Source organism: Camelus dromedarius, chromosome 10 (genome assembly GCF_036321535.1).
Source record: "Camelus dromedarius isolate mCamDro1 chromosome 10, mCamDro1.pat, whole genome shotgun sequence".
Lineage (NCBI taxonomy): Eukaryota > Metazoa > Chordata > Mammalia > Artiodactyla > Camelidae > Camelus > Camelus dromedarius.
This window is the reverse complement of record NC_087445.1, coordinates 42,109,712-42,131,844: the sequence shown is the minus strand read 5'-3', so window position 1 is coordinate 42,131,844 and position 22,133 is coordinate 42,109,712. Positions and strand designations below refer to the sequence as shown.

General features: G+C 43.0%; 1 protein-coding gene and 1 long non-coding RNA gene across 8 annotated transcripts in view; one reads left to right on the top strand and one right to left on the bottom strand.

The window, feature by feature from the left end:
- Positions 1–21,865, top strand: part of LOC105087414 (guanine nucleotide-binding protein G(q) subunit alpha) — a 261,505-nt gene extending 239,640 nt beyond the window's left edge. For all 4 annotated transcript variants that reach the window (XM_031449914.2, XM_031449915.2, XM_031449916.2 and 1 more), the window contains exons 6-7: positions 11,315–11,468; positions 16,571–21,865. In XM_031449914.2, coding sequence (XP_031305774.2) covers positions 11,315–11,468; positions 16,571–16,761 — 345 coding nt within the window. In that variant the 3' untranslated portion in view covers positions 16,762–21,865. The remainder of the gene's footprint in view (positions 1–11,314; positions 11,469–16,570) is intronic.
- The window catches only part of LOC116152667 (uncharacterized), a 59,151-nt gene that overhangs the window by 17,494 nt on the left and 19,524 nt on the right, over positions 1–22,133 (bottom strand). For 2 of the 4 annotated variants that reach the window (XR_004136241.2, XR_010382703.1), the window contains exons 2-3: positions 12,596–12,695; positions 461–2,247 (exon numbers count right to left, since the gene is read on the bottom strand). This is a non-coding gene — a long non-coding RNA (uncharacterized LOC116152667). The remainder of the gene's footprint in view (positions 1–460; positions 2,248–12,595; positions 12,696–22,133) is intronic. The other 2 variants (XR_010382704.1, XR_010382705.1) reach the window with 2 other exon arrangements.

Genomic DNA, 22,133 nt, shown 5'->3' with positions numbered 1-22,133 from the left:
AGTTTGCCAACCCCTTTTTACATACTTAGGTGCTTCGAATAATGTCTGGTGTAGATACACACTAAACAAATGTTAGTTATTATCATTAATGTGATTAAACTTTATACAAAATAAATAATAACATTCATATAGCTAAAAATATATGTCAGAGTCTGAAAAGTTTCATCATATCTTGTTCCTGAAAATAAGACTAAAAAGAAAAAATAAACTCTGTTAACTAAAGACAGATTATTATTGTTTTAAGAAAAAAAAAGCCTTAGGAATATAATGCACCAAGCTCATTTTGTAAAGGACTTATTTTCAGAGTATCTTTCCATATGAGAAAACGTTCACGGCTGTAGGTTACTGGCTTTCTCGTCATTTTTTGTAAATTTCTTTGTAATTTTCTTGTCATGTGATCAGTTTATCTGCTTACTGCAATGCCACACTTATTCTTTATCTTCATGCTCGTTTTACTTACTGCCTGGTCCTTCTGCAGTCTTTGGAGGAAGAAGAGAGAAAAGGCTTAGAGCCCAAGAGGTAATGATAAGAACTTGTGTGCGATCAAGGACGAGTCAGGCCAAGGGTAACGCCACTGACCAGAGCTCAAAACCGCAGTCCATACAAGCCCTTGAGTTTGTTTCTTTGGACACGAAGCAAACCAAACTCTTATCCAGTACGTATTGTGTTGGCCAAAGAATCAGGCAAATGCTTGTTTCTGGGCCAAACTTGGCCCGTCCATACAGTTTAAGTTAACAAAGAAGATATTTTACCAAATTGCTTAGTTTATTTCATTTCACTTCTGTTTTCCCCAGACTTGCTTGGCATACACACCAGGAACTTGCTCAGGCTCCGTCTGATATACTGATGTGTACGTGTTTGGTTTGTGTAGAGCAAATCTCCCTTGCACTTCTTCGGGCTGTTCAGGGTTTCCAGGCTCTGTCGTATCATCCATACCTGTTTTCTTGTTAATCCCTTACCTCTGCATCCCACAGCCTATTTCCTCTTTCTCTTTATCCAAAGTCTCCAGCAGTTTGGCCAGATCCCTATGCATCAGTTGTAGAGCCAGAAAGTGGACACGCGAAACAAAAGGAGCTGACGTTCAGACACACTTTGCTCCTTGCTGACGGCTCTAGTATAGTTTGCAAAATCCATTTTCAGTTTGAGGTGTGGATGGAGGGAAGGTCAGTGAATTGGAAAGTCAATGGTGTGACTACTCAAGGCATTAAGTGTCTGAATCCTAACTGCATTAAGTGAGGAGGGTTATGGGAAAAGAGAAGGAATTTCCGTATGTAAGTTGAGAGCAGACTTGGGCTCACTGGCGTGTGAGCATACCATTAGTGGGATACGCAAGCAGCAGAGGGTCACTGTAAGAGGGAAGATCAGTGTGCTATAAAATAGTCTTTGAAAGGAGGTTGCTGCTTGGTTGCTTGACTGAACGAAAATATTAGAAAATATTAAAGGACATAGTCCTGTCTTCCGTAAGTTCCATAAAACTGTGGGCTTCCACGTCGTTTCTTCTCACCCGTGTTGAGGCTCTTGCTCCCCGCAGGCTGAGGGTGACCTCCTCTCCTGGCCCTGGCCCTCCAGTCTCTGTCTTCCTCTCTCCCTCCTCCACTCCTCTCCACGCACTCTGGTTTACACCAGTCCCCTGCACCCGGGCCTGCCTGCTCTGTGACCTCATCTCTGCTGGAAATCTCAGACCTGGAGGTAACAGGCAAATATGCTGTATTTCTTTGCTTCTCTAAACATCCTGAGCAGGAAGAATACACTGATTCATACACAGGTAGAAATTATAATATTAAAACCTTCCGGAGCTGACTGCTAGCCTAGAGAGTATGCGAAATCTGATCTCAAATAATCACTTGCAAAGATTTGCAAAGACTAAGAAAATTACGCAGGAAATAATATCTGTCCAGCCGAGTCTAGTATCCTGATTATTTCTGTTCCTGTTGTCTGATTTGGATAGCAGAAGCGGGATGGCTCGTGAGCTGTCCTTAATTATTTCTCATTCCAGCTGCTCTGTTTATATTTGTTATCTGTTGTTTTCTTGGTTTGCTCTGGGGCTGAGAGTTGTTGGGCTGAATCCCAAAGGCCTGCAAGCCCTGTACTTGCCCAGCCTGAGGACTGAATAAAGAGCCCAGAGTGACAGAGACATCAGTGGTTCAGTAGATGGGGGTCTTACACGTCTGCAGCGCAGGGGTCCTGGAGCGACACCCCACTGTGGACAGCCGCTGGCGGACGGGACAGGGCAGCGGTCTTCACTACCTGGGGAAGAGGGAGGTTACCAGTTACAGGTGGAATTGATGTCAGGTTGGCTTATCGGTTACCAGGGAAACCAGATGGGTATGCCCCTCTCCAGAGGCCCCTTTGATAAACTGCCATAGTGGAGATGTTCTGATGTCAGGATTAGAACAGTCACTAGCTGAGGTGGGGCCAGACTGTCGGCATTTACTGATTAGGCTCTGTAGGAAGGTCAGTCCTGGGAGGAGGGTGTGGGTGAAGCAGGGACTGGTCAAGCAGGGGGCGTACAGAGAGCAGGAGAACAGCTGTCTTGGGTGGTGTGATTATATTGAACATTTCGAGAGATTTTTGATGATGCTTCCCTCTAACATGTGGAGAATCTTAGGAAGAAACATTTCTAAGTGAGCAATTGGCAGAAACCTGGATGATTTTCCAGGTTTATATAAATCAAATGGATCTGGATTAACTCCGTGCAATTCCAGGGAATAGAAAGACTTTTACTGGATTTACAGTTCGGCCAAAGATTTGAGGTAAGCGATTGCCTTACCAAGAGATTCTAACAGTAGTTTGGCCAAGTCTGATAGCGGCTGCTGTTGTGTGCTGGCAAAGCGCCATGCGCCCACCATCTCACTGTCCCCCCGAACCCCAGGAGATGTGGGGAACTGAGGTTCGGTCTCTCACCTAAGGTCACAGGAGTATTTGAAGTAGAGCTATGTTTCAAACCGAGGTAGCTCACAGCCCTGCTCCTTCCCTGCGCCCTCCTCCCCTACATAACAGGACCTCAGCACACAATGTGTTTTGTGTGTGTGTTGACATCAGGTAGGACACATAACACCGTGATCCTGCTGGAGATACAAAGTCAAATACTCCAGGCTTTTTCTTAAATAATCCAGGAAGGAAAGAAAGACGTGGGCCAGGCTTGCAAATTATTTTTTTTCATAAGGCTTTGAAGTCGCTGTCTTTTGAGTTGTCACATTTATTTACCCAGTTGATGTATGTAAATGAAACAAATCCCTGACAGAGTGTATTCCTCAGTCCTTGTTAAGGATGTGAATCTTGCAGTGTTCAGCATTTGATAAGCCACAAATGATAATGACTGATAGAGTTTACATCATCACGGATCATTACATTAAAGTCAACTAGTCTTGCTCTTTTAAAATAATGACCTTTAATAAAGTAATTTATGAGGTATTTAATGTTATGTCTGAGAAGAAATAGTGAAGCTTGTCATAGCAATTAAAAGTGACGAGTGGTGTTTACAGTGTAGTGTTGTGTGAATGCTTGAAGCATAAAATCCTGTATCCTGACCGTCTCCCTTCCTGAAGCAATCAATTTCTGAAGCAGAAACGGTGCTAATAAAAATGGCGCCCGGCGTGGCACACCTTGGCTGCTCGTTTTGCGTCATGTGCAGAATGTAGCAGCAGCCCTCCAGGCGACTAGGCGTTAAAGTTGTGTGTGATGTCTTAACCTGTACCCGAAAATCCGGATTTTAAAATATTGTGAGGCAGGACACAATGTGTATTTTTTCCCTTCTGCTAAACAATCCATTAGTTTACAGCCATGCTCCTGTAACCACTCTATGTCTGTGTTTCTGGACCTCACTCACTGAAGTTGAGTGTGTGGCTTTGGCCTTTTTTCAGAAGAAAGCTCGGGGAACACAGACTCGTAGCCACCTGACTAGCTCCTGGCATCAGTTAGTAACTTTGTGGATCACTCATACCGTCTGCATCTGTGATACCAGAGGGCATTTCTGAGCCTTGGGAAGCTGCATCCCAGTTTCTCTGGGGCAGATCCCACCCTAGGTGACAGAGGAGGGCAACTAGCAGATGACCAGCAGGCCCTCATTGGTGACTCAGCAGTCTGCTTCTAAGTGTCTGGTTTTGACATGTAAAGGCTACGTTCTGATCCTGTAGGGAATATAAATCCACGTGGTTTATGGAGGCATTGATAAGAGGAAGCAGTATCCATTGGGAGAGGCAGGCAGGTGGGTGACTTGAATCATGGAAATGAATTAAGGGTCTCTGTCTAAATTGTATTCTTTGCTAAGAAAGTAAGTGAATTTTGTGAGAACCTGTATTTACTGGCAAAATAACAAGGCGTTGCAAAAGATACCAAAATGAATGTTCAGATCTCTGGTTTAATGCTGACTTTTGCTGGAGGGAAGTACCGACTTGGCAGCGAGCAAAGGCTGCAAAGCGTATAGATGTATGAAATATTGTCCCTTCAGGTCCACCGGTAATTTTTTATGCAGAGATTTGGGCCAAGTCATAGCCTGAAGAAAGCCAGCTTCCTGTTGGGGTCTTGGGCCGTGTCCACTGGATCCGGCCTTTTCCTCCACAGGAGGGAGGTTTGCACGTGAGCCAAGAGGAAAGCAAATAATTGCGTCTCAGGGAGCTGCACTTGAGATGTCTGATGGGGTTTCCTGTTGGACTCTGCTACCTGCCAGCACTGGAAACCAGCCGGCACCGAGACCGCCGGACAGGTTATTTCGAGAGTGGCAGGGACTAGACTGGAGGGCACGTGTTCTTCATGGAACTTAGCGTGGTTGTGCCTCCCAGCCATCACTGTAAGATGCAAATGAGGAGGAAATACTTCACATTCTCAACGTGGAGAATCTGCTTACTTGATGTCCAGGTTGCAGAGATGAGAAGCCCCCATGACCTCTTTTGTACAGAACTTCCCTAGATCTTGCGTCGGTCCTGGCCTTTAATTCTCCTTTGCGTGTGTTCTCTTTTCCTCCTCGTAATCGCTCCATCCCTCAAGCTTCAACTCAGAATTACCTTGCTTTTAAGTCTTCCCTAGTTAAACCTTTCCTTCTTGTGTGACCACAGCCTTTTTTTTTTTTTTAACCACTCTTAACGGCCCATCATGTGGACCTGTAACTACACATGACACTCCTGTCTGCCTCCGTCCTCAGGACGCAGGCCCTCTCGCAACCCACTGTCATTCCCAGCGTCTCGCCAACCCTCAACACATGTTTGCTGAGTGACGGGCACCAGCATGGAACAGGACAGCAGGTGCTGTGGGTGGGAGGAGGGGCCCGTCCAAAGGGGATTGGGGAATGATTTTGGGGGGAAGTCAGGTCGATCTGGGTCTTGAAGAATTTGGAGAAGGACAGCATTGAAGACCACAGGTCAAGAAAGTGTAGTCACGCTTATGTGACGTAGTGACACAGAGTCCTTTTATGTGGAGAGGGAGCATTGGTGAGGGGTCAGGTTGAAGATGCGCACTGGGCTCAGGCAGTGCTGAGCTGTAAGCGCCACACTGAGGAACTTGGGCTCTGCCCTGCAGGCAGCGTTAGTCAACCATGTGTTAGCAGGGGATTGCATAAAACAATATTTTCTGGTGATTAGAGATTTTTTTGAGCTATGATAAGATATTAGCTCAGATATACAACGTAACGATGTATATATTGTAAAATGTGTCTGTATATATCACAAAATGATCACAGCAATAAGTCTAGTTAACATTCATCACCATACATAGCTACGATTTTTCTTATGATGAGAACTTCTAAGATCTACTCTCTTGGCAACTTTTAAATACACAATACAGTTTTGTTAACTGTAGTCACCGTGCTGAACATTATATTACATCCCCAGGACTTATTTATTTTATAACTAAGAGTTTATACCTTTTAACCACCTTCCACCCCCTCATCTGTGCTTTGTATCTGTATGTTGGGCTGTTTGTTTGTTTGAACGATTCCACATGTAAGTGAGATCATATGTTTGTCTTTCTCTGTCTGATTTGCTTCACTTAGCATAATGCCTTCAAGGTTCATCCAAGTTGTCACAAATGGCAAGGCTTTCTATTTTATTGCTGAATAATATTCCATTCCATAAAGAAACTATATATATCAGTTTTCTTTATCCATTCATCCATTGATGGACATTTAGGTTCCTTCCATGTCTTGTCTAGTGTAAATAATGCTGCAGGAGTGTGTAGATATCTTTTTAAGTTAGTGTTTTTATTTCCTTCAAATAAATACCCAGAAGTGGGATTGCTGGATCATACAGTAGTTCTATTTTTAATTTTTTGAGGACCCTCCACACTGGTTTCCACAGTGGCTGCACCAATTTACATTCCCACCAGCTGTCTACAGGGGTTCCCATTTCTCCACATCCTCACCAACACGTTATTTGTTGGCTTATTATAATAGCTATTGTAACAAGTATGAAGTGATAACCTCATCACGATTTTGATTTTGTTTCCCTGATGATTAGTGATGTTGAGCATCTTTTCCTGTAGTTCCTGTTGGCCGTCTCTATGTCTTCTTCAGGGAAATGTCTGTTCAGATCCTCTGCCCATTTTTTAATCAGACTATGTGTTTGCTGTTGAGCTGTATGAGATTAGAGATCTTGAGAATCAATTTGAGATGTTAAGGATTGGAGGTGTTAAGACCCTTAAGGTTTGAACGGGGCCTTTTCTGGTGCTCGTGGGAGGGAGGACGCCCACCATTTGGCTCACAAAGTGGGAAACAGGGAGCCTCCCCTTCTCCCGGGGTCAGGGTTCAGGGTGGCTGCTTCCCAGTTGAGGCTCCACCTTTTCCCTGGTTCCAGCCCATGTGAGGAGTTACTCACCTAATCAGTGTTGTCTCAGTCTGTCCAGGCTGCCATAACAAAACACCATAGCTTGGGTGGCTGATAAACAGCAGACATTTATTGCTCACAGTTCCTGAGGCTGGGAAGTCCAAGATCAAGTCTTAGGCAGCCTCGGGGTCTGGTGAGCACCTGCTTCCTGGTTCTTAGGTGGCCGACTTCGCGCCATGTCCTCATGTGGCGGAAGCGTTGAGGGAGCTCCTTTATGTCTCTTTTATGACGGCACCCATCCCAGTCAACTCCTGACGGCCCTACCTTTTAAAACTATCACACCTGGGGTGAGGATTTCAACATAAGTGTTTCAGGGGGGCGCAGACATTCAGTCCATTGCGAGTGTGGTCTGGGCAAGACGAATATTTCCGTGACCACGTTTACTTGAGGCAGGGTGACCGCATGGAGACCATCCCAGCCCTGGTGCTCGCTGCTCCCTCACTGGTAGCCTGTCCTCAGGCTCTGTAGCCCTTTGTTCTTCCCATTTCTCGGGGGACTGGAGCCCAGGCAGGCCCTGCTTCTCCTGGGCCTGTCCCGTCTCTGCTCCCTCACCTGCATTGTGCCTTCCTTGGGAGAGGACACTTGCTTCCATCCAGGAAAAGCGGCAGGTGGGAGGTGACAAGAAGTCCCTCCTGGGGCCTCGGGCGTAAGCCGGCCCACTTGGTTACCAAGGAGCCCTGTATTTAGGAGAGGAAGACCTCGACAAATGTCCTTTTCAAGTCAGCTAGTTTTCCCTCAAGAGGAGGAGCGTGAGATTAGCACCGACCCCCAGACTACCTTTAAACCTGTCTTCAGAGGTGAGCAAACAAGCCCTCAGCGTTTTTATTAGTCATACGCATGTCGCATACATTGCCGTTTTGTTTTCTTACTTGCAACTCCAGGCCCTAGAGAATTACTAAAGAGCAATTGCCACCAAGTCCCTGGGGACCTGCTGTTCCCCCGTAGATCCCAGCGTTTGCTGAGCAGAGTGCATCATATGCCAACCGCCCTGTGCCGCCTGCCACCTTGAGGCATCGTGAAAATCTCATTTAGTCCATTTAGGATTCAGTCCGGGGGCTCTGATAGGGAGCATATCGGTTTGTAAATATTCCCCCATGGGGGTGAAAAAAGGCATTAGGAATTCTCAGTGTCGAGTGAAAAACTTCTATGGCATCAAGTAAGAATCCTGTCTTAATGGGGAAAAACAAAAAGCATGAAGCTGGCCTGGGGTTAGATTTCATCACACAACTCAGGCACTCAGCTGGATGCGTGACTGGCGCTTCCCATCACGAAAATGGGATGGATCGTCACTTTTCGAATTGTCATCCCCGGTTAGCAAGCTTTCTGCATCTTCCTGGGCCAAGTGTGCACTGTGAGTCCGCAGCCGCAGCCTCACCTGGGAGCCGGTGAGAAGGGCGGGCTCCTGGGCCCCATCCTAAGCTGAGTCTGAATCTTCGCCCACAGGTGATTCAGAGCACACGTGAATTTGGAGAAGCCCACCCCAGCACAGTGCTTTGCAAAGTGAAGCCCGCATCAGAAGGCCCTGGAGGGCTTGCTAAAATGCAAATTCCTGGGCTCAGGCTCTAAGACGGAGTTCAGCAGACCTAGCAGAAGGCTGGGGACGCTGACGCTGCAGGCCAGCTGCCCACTTCGTTGCTCTTGAGCTTTCCCCTGGAGGAACAGCTCGGGCCCAGGCCACACCGCACATGGCAGCTGGGGACCCAGCCTCGAGCAGCCGGCAACTGCAGACACGGGCAGAGAGTCAGCGGGACCAGGCCAGTCAGCGGGCCTGCCTCCACGGTGACCCCGAGTGCAGCAGCACTGGGCACAGAGGGACAGCCACCTTCACAAGGCATCTCTAGTCCCCAGGCTGGGCTCGGTCCACCCTCCTGGCTGTGGTCCTAGAGGCTGCACGAGGGCCTTTCCTTGGAGAACCCCATCTGGAGCTTGGGGGCTCCTGACATGACTTGAAACTTCCTCAGGCACCTCCTTTTGCATTAATTCAAAAGTCAGGACCACTTTCCCTTTTCCTGTCTCCACCCAGGGTCTAGCCACTTACCCTGGAAGGACTCCAACCAGAAAAGGCCTAACTGGGGAGGCCCTTGGGAGCCCATCCTGCTCCTCCTGGGGAATGCTGATTTCAGCGGTCAGCCTTTCTAACGGAGACTCCCTGGTTGAGGCCAAGGTGGCTGAAGACCACAGTGTGACTTTCTAGAATTTCTCTAGCTGTAAGAAAATAATGTTGACTCTCCCATCAGGGATTTCACTATCTAATTAAACTTCTTTCAATCCTTTAATTCTTTCAGTTCTTCTTAGGGCCTTTGCCTTTCTTCTGTCCTAAAATTTTCAACCTATAAAATCTCAGGCCATGAGACGTCATTTCTCAGTGAATATTGTTTCCAGACTTAAAAATTTTACCACTGATGATAACCAGTAAAAGACACGTAGATAGTAAAAATAGTATAAAGACTGTGTGGTCATTTCTGTAAAAGAGACGTGTATGTGGTGAAGTCAGTGCTGTCCCTTGAGCCATGAAGTAACCTTTCGCTCCATCAGTCCCACATTTCTTGGGTATTTAATTATCTGAGCAGCGGTAGGCACAAAGTGTGAAGGTCAAAGACATTGGTGATGGGCGGCTTTACCTGATTCGGCAAAGATCTCCTTTTGAAAAGCAAGCCTTCTTAACTTGATTTGAATTGACACACTTGAGAGAAGAGAGCAAGACATATTCAGGACCTAGAAAATTGTGCTCGGTGAGCTCTGCTACCTGGAGACTTCCTGGAACAGCAGTCACAGGGTAACAAAGGGGAGCACGCTTAGCCTTTGTAGTGCTGTACCATGAAACTTGGGGCATTCTGCATCAGGAAGGCAGGATCTGAGCAGAATATGTTAACAGCTTGAACCCCTAGGCTTCATGCTTATCCTTCAAACATCATTCATTCAGTTCCTTTCAGACATGTGGCAGTGGGTGGATCCAAGTATATGGGTTAGAAGTATTTTGCATATAATAAGAACCAGAAAAACAGTTCAAACTAGCTTTAAAAACTAAAGGGTACTTAATTGGTTGATGTTACCAAAAAATCCAGAGGCAAAACCAAGCTCAGGTTTTGTGACCTAGGAGTTAAAACCCAGTAAGGAGGACCTGGCTTATTTTTCTCTGTTTCGGGATGGTTGCTAGAAATTTCTGAGGCTACACGATTCCTATTCCACATTCTTTGTGAAAGCGGGGTTCTCTGTTCCACAGCTCCCGGCAAAAATCCTGGGGTTAATTGGACCAGTTGAGCTGCTTGGCTACACAGATGCCTGTATGCCAGGGAAGGGGTATTCTGAGTGACAGGGGCCTGGATTCGAAGTCCAGCCCTGAATCAGCCCAGGTGCCAGGAGACTAGGATGCTCTGACTTAAGCCACTGAGCCACCTGTTAGCAGTGGAGATGGGCTCAATCCCAGGCAGGCTTTTCCATTGCCTGAGACTTGGTCATAACTAAGAACTAAGTCGGGGGTCAGAAAGTGCATGTTTGTCCAGGAAGAAGTGTGCCCCTGCACCAGGGAGAGGAGGATTCTCCAAATCCACTGCCTTTGTCTGTGACCCAAGAATGGGGGTGATTTAGAAGCGAGTATGTCTGTAGGCAGACAAGCTGGTGAAGAGACTAGGTCTAAGCTAGGAGGTGGTCTAGCTTTGGGCTGGTGACTGCGTTCTTTTTAAGAGGAGATACTTGAGTCAGGAGTAACTGATTAGTATCTTCATTTGTAAGAGCAGGCTGACTAATTCCTTGAGAATCCATTGAGGTTTTCTGTTACCAAAGCTGGCTTGATAGACAGCTTTAGGTGAGAACACTTTCTTACAAATGCTGAGGGTGGTGAGAAATACTACATTTGTATCTCCAGGTAATTACCATGTCTATGGCCACAATTCTGTAGGAGAATTACAGTGAAACCTAGGGAGCAAGTGTGTTCTGATAAGTAGGAAATGTGTGAATCAAAAATATATTTCCATGTGTTTTCTTATCAGGGGATACATATTTATATAGTAAGTAGTAATCATTCTAAAAATATAGATGCACTTTGGGCAATGAATTAAGTAACTTTGTTTTGATTGTTATGAAACAGCCAATGATGAAGCCCCGAGTACACACAGCTTAGGAAATGCAAGATGAAGCCTGGTACTTAGTTCTTAATTCGGATCTGAAGACTTTGACCATGAATGAGTGATTTTTGGCGGACACTGACAGTGTGCCAGATACAACAGGGTTCTCTAGGCTTTGCTTATTCTCTTTCAACGTTGAGTTATTTCAGTGAACATTACTATTATTCTCTTCTACTTGTCAACCTGAGAGTTGGCCTAATTTAAAGAGCCGTGGAGGCTTTTGCATGTAAATCCTGATAAAAGCTGCTACCGCCCAGCCCAAGGCCACAAAAACTAAATGCAGACCAAAGAGGGGTTGGATGTACAAAACAAACAGTTCACAGACTGAGTAATCGTGTAATTCATGCCTCAATTTTCTGGTGTTTTTTTTTCCAGAACCGAATGGAGGAAAGCAAAGCACTCTTTAGAACAATTATCACGTATCCCTGGTTCCAGAACTCCTCGGTTATTCTGTTCTTAAACAAGAAAGATCTTCTAGAGGAGAAAATTATGTATTCCCACCTCGTTGACTACTTCCCAGAGTATGATGGTAAGTGAGCCCTCCTCCACCGGCCAGTAGCTGGGGACACATCCTTCCCCCGCGACCAGGGCCAGAGCAGCCGCCTTGCTGCGCACGGCCGCTGCCTGCGCCCTCAGAAGCCCACGTGTTGTGATGGGTGGAGTATGATCTGAAATGTTTCATTCCCTAAAATACTGAGAGTTAAATGTATTTCAAAACAGAGTTTTCTTTTGCTGTATCAGAGGAGGGAGCAGTCCCATAGTTTTGACTAACTGAGTATCAACCATTCTAGTTCCTTCTTTCTTTCCCTTTCATTTGGTAACAGTCTGTCTGTCTCTGTCTCTCTCTGGAGGGAGAGCAGAATTGTGTGGTCAGGAGCCCACAGTATGAAGTCGATCTACGCAGATTCAAATCCCAGTTCTGATATTTCCTGCTTGTAGAACCATGATCAAGTCACTTAATTTCTGTAGACTTTAGGACCAAACTTACGTTTTGCTGACTGTAATGGCTAACACGTGTGACATTTTAGCGTGGTGCCTAACGCCTAGTGAATGTTCGAGAAATATTTACATTGGGGGGTGCTTCACGGCCCAGTGAAGTCTCGTCACCCTTCAGGGTGGCACCCATCCTTTAAGCTCTCTCTGAAGCACTTAGAACCTATAGCACCCACTTCGGCTCTCACCTGGCTTTGCATCATTTTCTTCCTTCTTATAAACAAATCTCGCCTCCTCGGCTAGATGCAAATCCTGAACCACTGGACATGACACCAAACACCTTCTGAGAAATACTTGACACATTGGCAACCACCACCTGCTGCTCTAAAACGGTGAACGAGTCACAGCCACTGCCCTGTAAGAACTGAGGTGCCAGATACACACACCTCTCCGGCACATACTTGAGTCTAGATTAGGAGTGGCAAGCCTGCTGCCTCTTTATAAATAAAGTTTTATTGAAACTGCCACACACCCACTCCTTTATATACTGTCCAGCTACTTCTGTGCTGCAGCCGCAGAACTGAGTAGTCGTGGCAGAGATCACAAAGCCTAAAATATTTCCTCCGGTCCTTAACAGGGAAAGTTTGCCAAACCCAGATCTAGATGACGAGTAGGGCAGAGGACAGGCTTTGAATGTCACCAAGTTCCCGCTCTGCCACTTACCAGCAGTGGTGCCCTGGACAGGTTTATTCAGCCACCCGGTTTCTTCCCAAGCAAAGCAGAATTGAGTGGAATCCCATGTGTCAGTCTCTCAGCAGAGGACCTGGCACAGAGAAGAGCACAAACCCAAAAGCCCCGATTACGGAGGTGTAGTGACAAGAGAACAGACTCTTTTTAAAAATTATATTATTGACATATGCTGTCTGGCATGGATGTCAGCTCAGCAGTGTTTCTGTACTTCTGAAAGCTCCCTCCGAAAGGTAATTACTTCAAAACTAATGTTCAGTTTGGGTTCATCGCTTCCGAAGATACAGACCCATCAAGGATGGAGTTGTGCTCATCTTTCCAGTCCCGCGTGCGTTGGGTTCAGTGCAGGCTCTCGGGAGGGAAACGTTCCACGTTCCCTTCTGGGTACATACAGGATTCTGAAGGTTGCTGATGTTGTCAAGTATCAGAGATGGTCCTGTGTTGGTTGGCAGTGTGTCCCCATCCTCTGTCCAAGCACGTTTTCCTTTGTGCTTTGCACTTCCTTCCAAAACAAACCCTTGCCCACGGGACAACAGGACAGAGGCAGCACAGCCCGCCCCGCAGAGCAGCCCCACCGAGGCCCGAGGTGCTGACGCAGCGCACACAGCTCAGCCACCAGGGCTGGCTTTGCTGCAGTAAAGACTTTTTTCTGTGATGAGTATTGGGAGTACTGTTTTTCTCTCTGTGCAGCATTTTCCTCATCTCTTTACCTATTTCCTTTGTCCAGTAATTTCCCCAGATACCCCACGACAGGAGCATTTTCCTTCCAACATGTGGCACTGCGAACGTCTGTAAGCGTGGAGATGTTTTTTACCGTCAGTCTCACACTGCAGTACACGTAAGGCACACGGGCAAGTTGGCCATGGGGAAAGGAAAAAAGACCCTGATTGTTATTCATAAAGCAAACACAGCTGTCATTTCTGGAGACTTCAGGCCCTTGTAAGATGAGCTAAGACTGAAAAAATTCTAGGCCCACTCTGCAGTCATGTTTTTATAATAAACATGTTTATAATATTATAAATTTCACACTTCCACGTTTCTGCACTTACAAGGTCTTTATCGTAATGAATGCCATTTCTGTATTTCTCTTCAGGAAGGAAAATTACCATTTCCACATGGACTTGAATTGCAGAATTGTTCACAGAGACTTATGGAATCCTGTTCCTGCCATGAGGGCTATAATGATTTCTTTGTAGTTTATGTTTATTCAAGTAACATAATTCATGCTTAAAAATGTAACAGACTCTGAGGGCTCTTCGGGGAACTTAAGTCTTGTTCTGATACAGTTTACAGTAAAAAGAGAGAGAAAGTGTAGACCTCTCTTTCTCAAAAAGGTTAAGTACAAAATCAAATGGAATTTCACTCACAGGCCAGAAACAGCGCATTCTTCTATGAAATAAGAGACTTTACCAGTTCTAACAATCTTATCAGTCTTGGTTTCAAATATTTTTTTATTACTGCTATGGAATTAGTAAGTTAGCAGTAGTACATTCAATAAGCTAGGATATTAAATAATTATATATGTTACATATTTGTAATAGCACTTTTTTTTTCACTAGGGTGTCAGCCTTATTAGTCACTGACAAAAATTTCAGTTCTGGGCTCTTAAGTCAAAAAATTCATACATTCTTTTGTAAACTGTACAAATGAGAATGATCTGTTTTCGTGGCTCTTTGCTCCCCACTCCTGGCAATGTTGGATATGCGCTTTTTTGCAATAAGGTCAGTTTGAAAAGTTTTCAAGCTGGCCATCTGAAACTTGCCTGCATTTTGTTAGAATTTGTAGGCCCTCCGTAGAGTTTTCAAAAATTTCCTTATCGCAAACTAGATAACAATATTGATAGAAAAAAATCTGAACCATGGATCCCGAGGGTCTCCTGAGAGAGGAGAAGGTGGAGGTTACAGCACATGACCTCCTTTGGTATAGAACTAACGGGAAAAAATGGGAAAAAATGGGAGACATGCAGACGTATACCACCACCAAGATGGACACAAGAAAGGTGCTCAGTCCTCGACAGGTTGTGGTGTTTTCATGTTGCTTTTAATTTACAACCCAAAGTTTTAAATTAATACATTGATCAGGATCTATTAAGTTTTTAAAACAGCTCTGTTGAGATGTAATTCACATACCATATATAATTCACCCATTTAAAGCAGAGTTCAATGCCTTTTGGTATATTACGTTAATTTTTTTAAACTGTGGTAAAATACGTTACATAAAATTTGCCATTTTAACCACCTTTAAACATGCACCTCAGTGACATTAGTTACATTCATATACTGTGCAGCCATCGCTGTTCCTAACACTTTATCACCCCAAATTCTGTGACCATTAAGTAACAGCTCCCTAGTTCCCCCTCCTCCGAGCCCCTGGTAACCACTAATCTACTTTCTGTCTCTATGAATGTGCCTATTCTAGGTACTTCATAGAGGCCGAATCAGACAATATTGGTTGTTTTGTGTCTGGCTTCTTTGAATTGATAGATGCCACACATGTATGAACCTTGAAAACATCCTATCAGAACTTCATTTTCACCGCTGAATAGTATTCCCTTGTATGTATATACTACCTTTTGTTTATCCATTCCTCTGTTGATGGATCCTTATGTTGTTTACACCTTTTTTTTTTTTTTTTTTTTGGCTGTTGCAAATAATGCAGCAGTGAAAATTCGTGTACAAGTATCGGTTGGAGTCTCCACTTTGAATTCTTTTGGGTGTGTACTTAGGAATAGAATTGCTGGCTCCTATGTAATTCTGTGTTTAGCTTTGAGGTACCGCTAAATTGTTTCCCACTTTACATTCCCACAACAAATGTACAAGGGTTCAGATTTCTCCACATCCTTGCTAACACTTGTTATTCTCCACTTTTTTGATTATAACCATTTTAGTAGATGTGAAATGGTATCTTATTGTGACTTTGATTTGTATTTCCTAATGATTAGTGATGTTGAGCATCTTTTCATGTACTTACTAGCCATTTGTGTATCTTCTTTGGAGAAATTTCTGTTCAAGTCCTTTGCCCATCTTCTAATCAGGTTGTCTGTCTGTCTGTTGTTGAGTTGCAGGAGTTCTCTGTATAGTCTGGACATCTACCCCGATCAGCTATGTGATTTGTAGATATTTTCTCCCATTCTGTAGGTTGTCTTTTTACCTTCTTGATAATATCCTTTGGTGTACAGAAGTACTTCATCAAAATTAAGTACAGTTGATCTGCCTTTTCTTTTGTTGCCTGTGATTTTGGTGTCATCACTAAGAATCTGTTGCAAAATTATTAATATATCTTGATCAATATATCACAATCCTTTTTTAAAACATCTAGGCCAGCCCTTGGCCCAGAAGAGAGCCTGGATAAATGCAAGAAAATGTAAAGCAACTTTTTAAATCATCACACATAATGAATTGAATACCACATAAATGTGCTGTGCTCAGAAGCACCAGAAGTGAGGCTGCAGAGGACAGCTGTAGACAGACCCGACCTTAAGGAGCAGGCATTCTATTCCGAGAGAGATTTCAGTTTGGAGAACGTAAAATGATTTATAACGGAGTAGGGGCAGCCGGGGTCGGGGGTCAGATTGACAAGAGGGACTGGGGCAGTTATATCTGTGTGCCTGATCACTAGGCTGCCGAAACCAGCAGAGTTAACTCAGTCCAACCGAAGTAAGCTAATCACACCCCTGCTGAAGACCCCACAGTGGCTCCTGTCACCTGAAGGATCAGAGCTAAACTTAGCCTGGTCTTCAGGCTGTCTGCCCATTTTCACCTCATCACGTTTTGTGGCTGGCTGGGCAGGTACAGTGACGAGGACGAGCAGTTACACACGGTGGTGTGGGGGGGTGATGACCACGGGCCCAGTCTGCAGTGCGGAGGGCCTCACGAGCACCCATGAGCATCCAGTGAGCAGATGCATTAACAGATCAGCTGACAAGCGCCCCTCTCCTCCCTTGGCCAACAGGACCCCAGCGAGATGCCCAGGCAGCTCGAGAATTCATCCTGAAGATGTTCGTGGACCTGAACCCAGACAGTGACAAAATTATCTACTCCCACTTCACATGCGCCACAGACACCGAGAACATCCGCTTTGTCTTTGCCGCCGTCAAGGACACCATCCTCCAGTTGAACCTGAAGGAGTACAATCTGGTCTAATGGTGCCTCCTCGACTCCGCCCTTCCCTCCCCTGGTGGGCTGTTGAAGCTGTACAAGAGGGACTGTATTTCTGTGGGAAACAATTTGCATAATACTAATTTATTGCCGTCCTGGACTCTGTGTGAGCGTGTCCACAGAGTTTGTAGTAAATATTATGATTTTATTTAAACTATTCAGAGGAAAAACAGGATGCTGAAGTACAGTCCCAGCACATTTCCTCTCTCTCTTTTTTTTAGGCAAAATCTTGTGACTCAGTGTATTTTCACTTCTCAGTCATGCACTCACAAAGATAAGATTTCTCTCTCTCTCTCTCTCTCTCTTTTCTATTGAGCAAAAATGAAGCTGATTTTCCTTGTCCTAACCCATCCCTTCCTCCTGATTTTTCCCACATTACAATGGCCTTTATCCTAGTACCATTCTTGGTCAAGTTTTTCTCTTGAATGATACAGTCAGGTTAATGTTATTCAATTTAAGCCATCAACATCAGCTTAATTTAACAGTTTGTAGTTTCTGCTGAAGGATTCTAAGTATTAATACTATTGTTTTAAATGTATTGCTCTGGATACACATATAGAGGTTTTTTTTTTTAAAATATATATAAATATTGTCTTGCCTCACTGTGGGCTGGGACGGTGGATACCCATCTAATGGTTGTGTCTTTTTTTTTTCCTACCTTCAACCATAGCTTGGTTGCTCAGTGAACCATACAGAAGTCAGAGCATGGCAAGGACAGAGACACACAGAAGGAGTTCTTTCTTATCAAACGCCATGTGCCATTGTCCTCCATCCTTTCCTTGACTTTTTTCCCCCACCCTCTATTCTTCAAATCTCAGATGCCAAAAAATATATATATATATGCCAACAGACACTACATGACCCTAATGGCTGCTACCCAGAACCTTTTCATAGGTTGCTCTTAATTTTTTTTCCCCCTCAGTTCAAATTTTTCCTCCTTTTTTTCCTTAGCATTTGGGCCACAATTTTATAATGACTTTCATTATGGGTATGTATCGCCAAAGCTGGCTTTTTGTTTTAACAAAAAAGAGAGAGAACGTAAAAGAGAAAAGCCAGTATCTTAAAATGTAAGAGAGTAAGACTGTGAAGCCTAACGTGTTTGACTGAGAGTGAACCCGAAACACCAACTGCCAAATAATTGGTCACTACACACTTGATTTTCATGGTCCATCGTCTTCTTTGCCCTTAAAATCACATTGTTTAGTGTCCACGGTCCATGTTGAGTGTCTAAACCGACAATAAGGGAAAGTCCCCTGTGTGATACACCCTGAAATCTGCTCTCTCACTTCATTTGAAGCCAGTTTCACTCTCTTTGTTTCTAAGGTCAAGTAGTCTGCCATGAACATTGGTTGCTGATATTACTCTGACACCTTTAATTGGCAGAATCTGAAGTTACTGCTAGTTTACCGTCTTTGGGATTGTCTTCAACTGATGACTGGCTGAGTTGAACTTAAGGAAGATTTGTGGACTGAAACTCAAAAGTAACCTCTGTGCTCTACAGAACATGTATTTATGTAACTGAACATAGAGGGAGAGAGACTGGAGTTCTGTATGTGCAATTTTTCAGTGAATGCAAAAAATAACAGCACATGTACTGACGAGCTTCTGTCAAGCAGCTGGAATTGAAATATGATTTAAGAAAGTCAATCAAGATTGTGTTAAACCTGCTGGGAAGTTAGAATTAGGCCATGATGCTGGTCTCATTTTAACTACAGTACTACTTGGCAGGAGTCTAAACTTCCATATAATCACTCTTTTGGAACAACAAAGGAGAGGGAGAAAATTAATGGCTTATCAGATGCGTACCAGACTTACTAAACAGTAATGGAATGTGCCCATTCTTTACTCTCCCAGCCTCAAACTACACAGGTTACTTTTTTTTTTCTCCTTACTCAGAAAGCATCTGTAATTTAATTAAGAAACAGACTGCCTGTAGGTATAGTGCAATTATGAATGCTCTAATCATTGTACATACATCTCTCTCTCGATAGTGCAGCATCCACACTGGCTTGGTAATCGTTAATTTTTGGCAGATTGAATGTGCTGTATTGATATGTATCTATGTAATTGTATTGTATGTCTTATAGCTAATTCACATTTTGAATAATGTTATTTTATTTACTTTTTTAAGAGAGGAGAATGTAAATTTGTCAGTTTATTTCTGACTAGGGATATTTTTTTTTTCCATTTAGAAAAAAAAAAAACCTTACTATCGTACAGAGCGGTACTAGCATCGTGCTATATAAAATCATTTGCACATTCCTGAGTAGAGGTATACTGAAAATAAGACCCAAAGGTAATTTCATAGCAAAATACATAAAATCAGTTGGAGCTTTTATACAAACATGGAAACCAACTTTGTAGAACTTTTGCCATTTGACCTAGGATTGGAATATGAGCTTTTATACAATTCATATTCTTATTTGGCAAATGCACAGTTTAGTATTACCTCTCTGATGGCCTTTATTAGAAAGGCAGTTTTAGAAGCTATTGTGATCCATTAAGAAAATGTTTTAACAGCTAGAGACCACTGCTTGCCTGAAAGGGCAATCAAATTTGGTGCAGCAAAAAAAAAAAAAAAAAAGAGAAAAAAAAAGGAAAAAGGAAAAAAAGGAAAAAAAAAAAGGAAACAATGACATTCGAAGGCCTACAGTGTGTATAGAAAAAAAAACCTCATCACAAGATCATAAGTGTTACAGTTTTAGGGAATCAAGATATTCTATTTAATAGAGCTATAGTAGATGTAGTCGATTAAACCTGATCTCAAAGCTCAAAGCAGCTGAGCAAAACAGGGAAAGATTGTTTTATGTCTTCATGAAATTGGGATGGAATTGCTATGCAGAACTGAGGTTTGTGGCTTCACTGTTCATCTTAGGGTGCATGACAAGATCCCTTCTCTTGAGAAAGGAAAAAATTGATCACCCTAGCTGCAGTGATGCAGAGAAACCGAATTGTATCCACACTAGTCAATCGAAGCTGAAGGATTTTCTTTTTTTGTTTCTTTGTTTGGGGTTTTATTGAAGGGGCGAGGGGCGGGAAGGGATTCTTTTCAGTTTTGTATAAAAACAAAGCTTACTCATGCTTTATATTATATCGTGATTGCAAGCTTTCTAAGCGCGCGCCGCTGGACTCCTCGTGACGCTCCAGAGAACGGAGGCCTGTGGCGAGTTTCATGGCGACTTGGGCACGTCTTATCAAAAACACACAACACAGAGACCTTCCTTCCGCTGACCAAGGCAAGCAGCCGTTTCATGACTCACTTAACACATTGCAGTGTACCGGTTTACAGATTTTTTTTCCCTTTTTGCGTGACATGGCAGTTCCAACCCACAGAGAAGCCCTTATTTGTAAATTGGAGGTTTGTACTATGCCTTACAGAGCTTAAATTCAGAAGTTTGTGCCTCATATCTGAAACAAAGGGAAATCACGCACCCATTCAGAGGTAAAGAAATCCCCCTCCAAGTGTTTGTTTCTTTTTAAGTATACATTTTCATATAAAGAGCTCTGCTGAATGTCATGAATAGACTGGGGGGAAATCTTCTAGGAACCTGCATATGTTGTTCACTAGGAGATGATATCTACAAAAGGTATTTGAAAAACACCAGAAACTTGTTTTGTTTATTTGTAGAGTAACTCACGGGTCTAATATTTTAAAAAGGTAATTCAGCTAAAGGACAATTTACTTTTTGTACTTCAGACTATCTTGATTGTCAAGGTGTACGAACTGTAATCTTAAAATTTATACTGCCACATGATTGTAAATTTTAGTTGTCTTAAGTTAGGAATCGGTGAAAAGCTATTTATGCTGGATATGGGTCAAAAATGACTATTTGCAAAAAATATATAAAAATAATGGGAAGAAAGGGCTGCATAATGAGATACTGCAAGACTCAGATACTAGTTGGAAATAATCTTCAAATTACCGTTTCCCTTTGTTTTCAGTTTCTCAAAAAGGACGAATGAAATGAAATACAGCAGAATGTTAACCCATATGAAAATAAAGTGTACCCAACTATTGTAATGTATATTGCTGCTCTTCTTAAAATTAAATAAGGGTTTAAAACCACTTACTCGGTAATTGACAACATCTCAATTGACACAGATAAGGTGTGCTTGGTGTACAGATTTTCTTCCAAAGACCGACCTTTGGTTAGAAACACACACAAAAATTAAAACGAGTTAATATTGTATGTTTATCTGTCTCCACATATTTCCATCATATGTAGCGTTAATAGATCTGTCCTGGTAACTGTCTTTGGGATTTCGTTTTGATTCCATCAAATTAGGATAAGAAATGGCTTAGTTGTATATGATTAGCTAGAGATTTTCGGAGCCAGACACCTGCTGTTCAGTAGATACTTAATACAAAGTCTCAACTTGTCATTTGTTTTTCTCACAGTGTAACAAATCATTTTCTGCTGTCTTCCCAACTACCAGTGCCCTTCAGTAACCCTCTTGGCTCTAGAATCATCTGTTCAAAGTATGCATACACATCTAGCACACAGTAGGTGCTCAAATATTAATTTCCTTCTTACCTCCCTTATCTATCGTGTATCCTCCATTTCCCCGTATGATTCCAACCCAATAGTAAATGACATTTACATGTTATGAAAATATCTATTGGGTACAATTGGATCTCACTTGGGTAAAGGAATTCTGACTTTCAGATAAGCTTTGGTAGATGGAAAACAACAGGGAGGAAGATATTCTTCAGTAGAATATTTTTAAGTTTAGAAAAGAAAGATGGAAAATTACTCTGTAACTTTGTTCAGGTTACTTTGACTGAAACACATGTGTTTGGTGGATTTCTTTTCCTCAAAGAATTCTCTAAATGCAACTTGCTGGATTCCTCACCTGTCATCATGTTGGAAACCCTTACTAGACCTATGTATTTAGGGAGTTTTGTCAGAAAACATTTTTAACTTGCAGTATTTAAAAGAATCATATTTACTGTTCTTAAAATGTCATTCAAATGCATGTATTGTCTATTGTTTGGGGATGGGAACTAGTTTTGCAAAAAAACACCTAATGTTGTATAATAATGCCCCAATGATCTTGCTGGTTAAAAATACAGTATTTTTGGCCATAAGTTTGTACTACAATATTCTTCATTCTTGAGTTTTCCTTCTCTTGAAGTTGCCTAAGCCTCTCCCAGAGTATTTTTTTAGTATTATTATAAGGAGTATGGGCTAAGTCTGTCTTTCTTCAAAACGCTTTATACTGCACGTGCATTTCCCAAGGTAGACAGGTTCATTAGTTTATAAACAAACCAAAAAAGAAAAAAAAATCATCTCCTTTCTGTATATAATCAGAAATTTCAGTCTTCTTTAGTGGATATATTCATATTGATAATATTT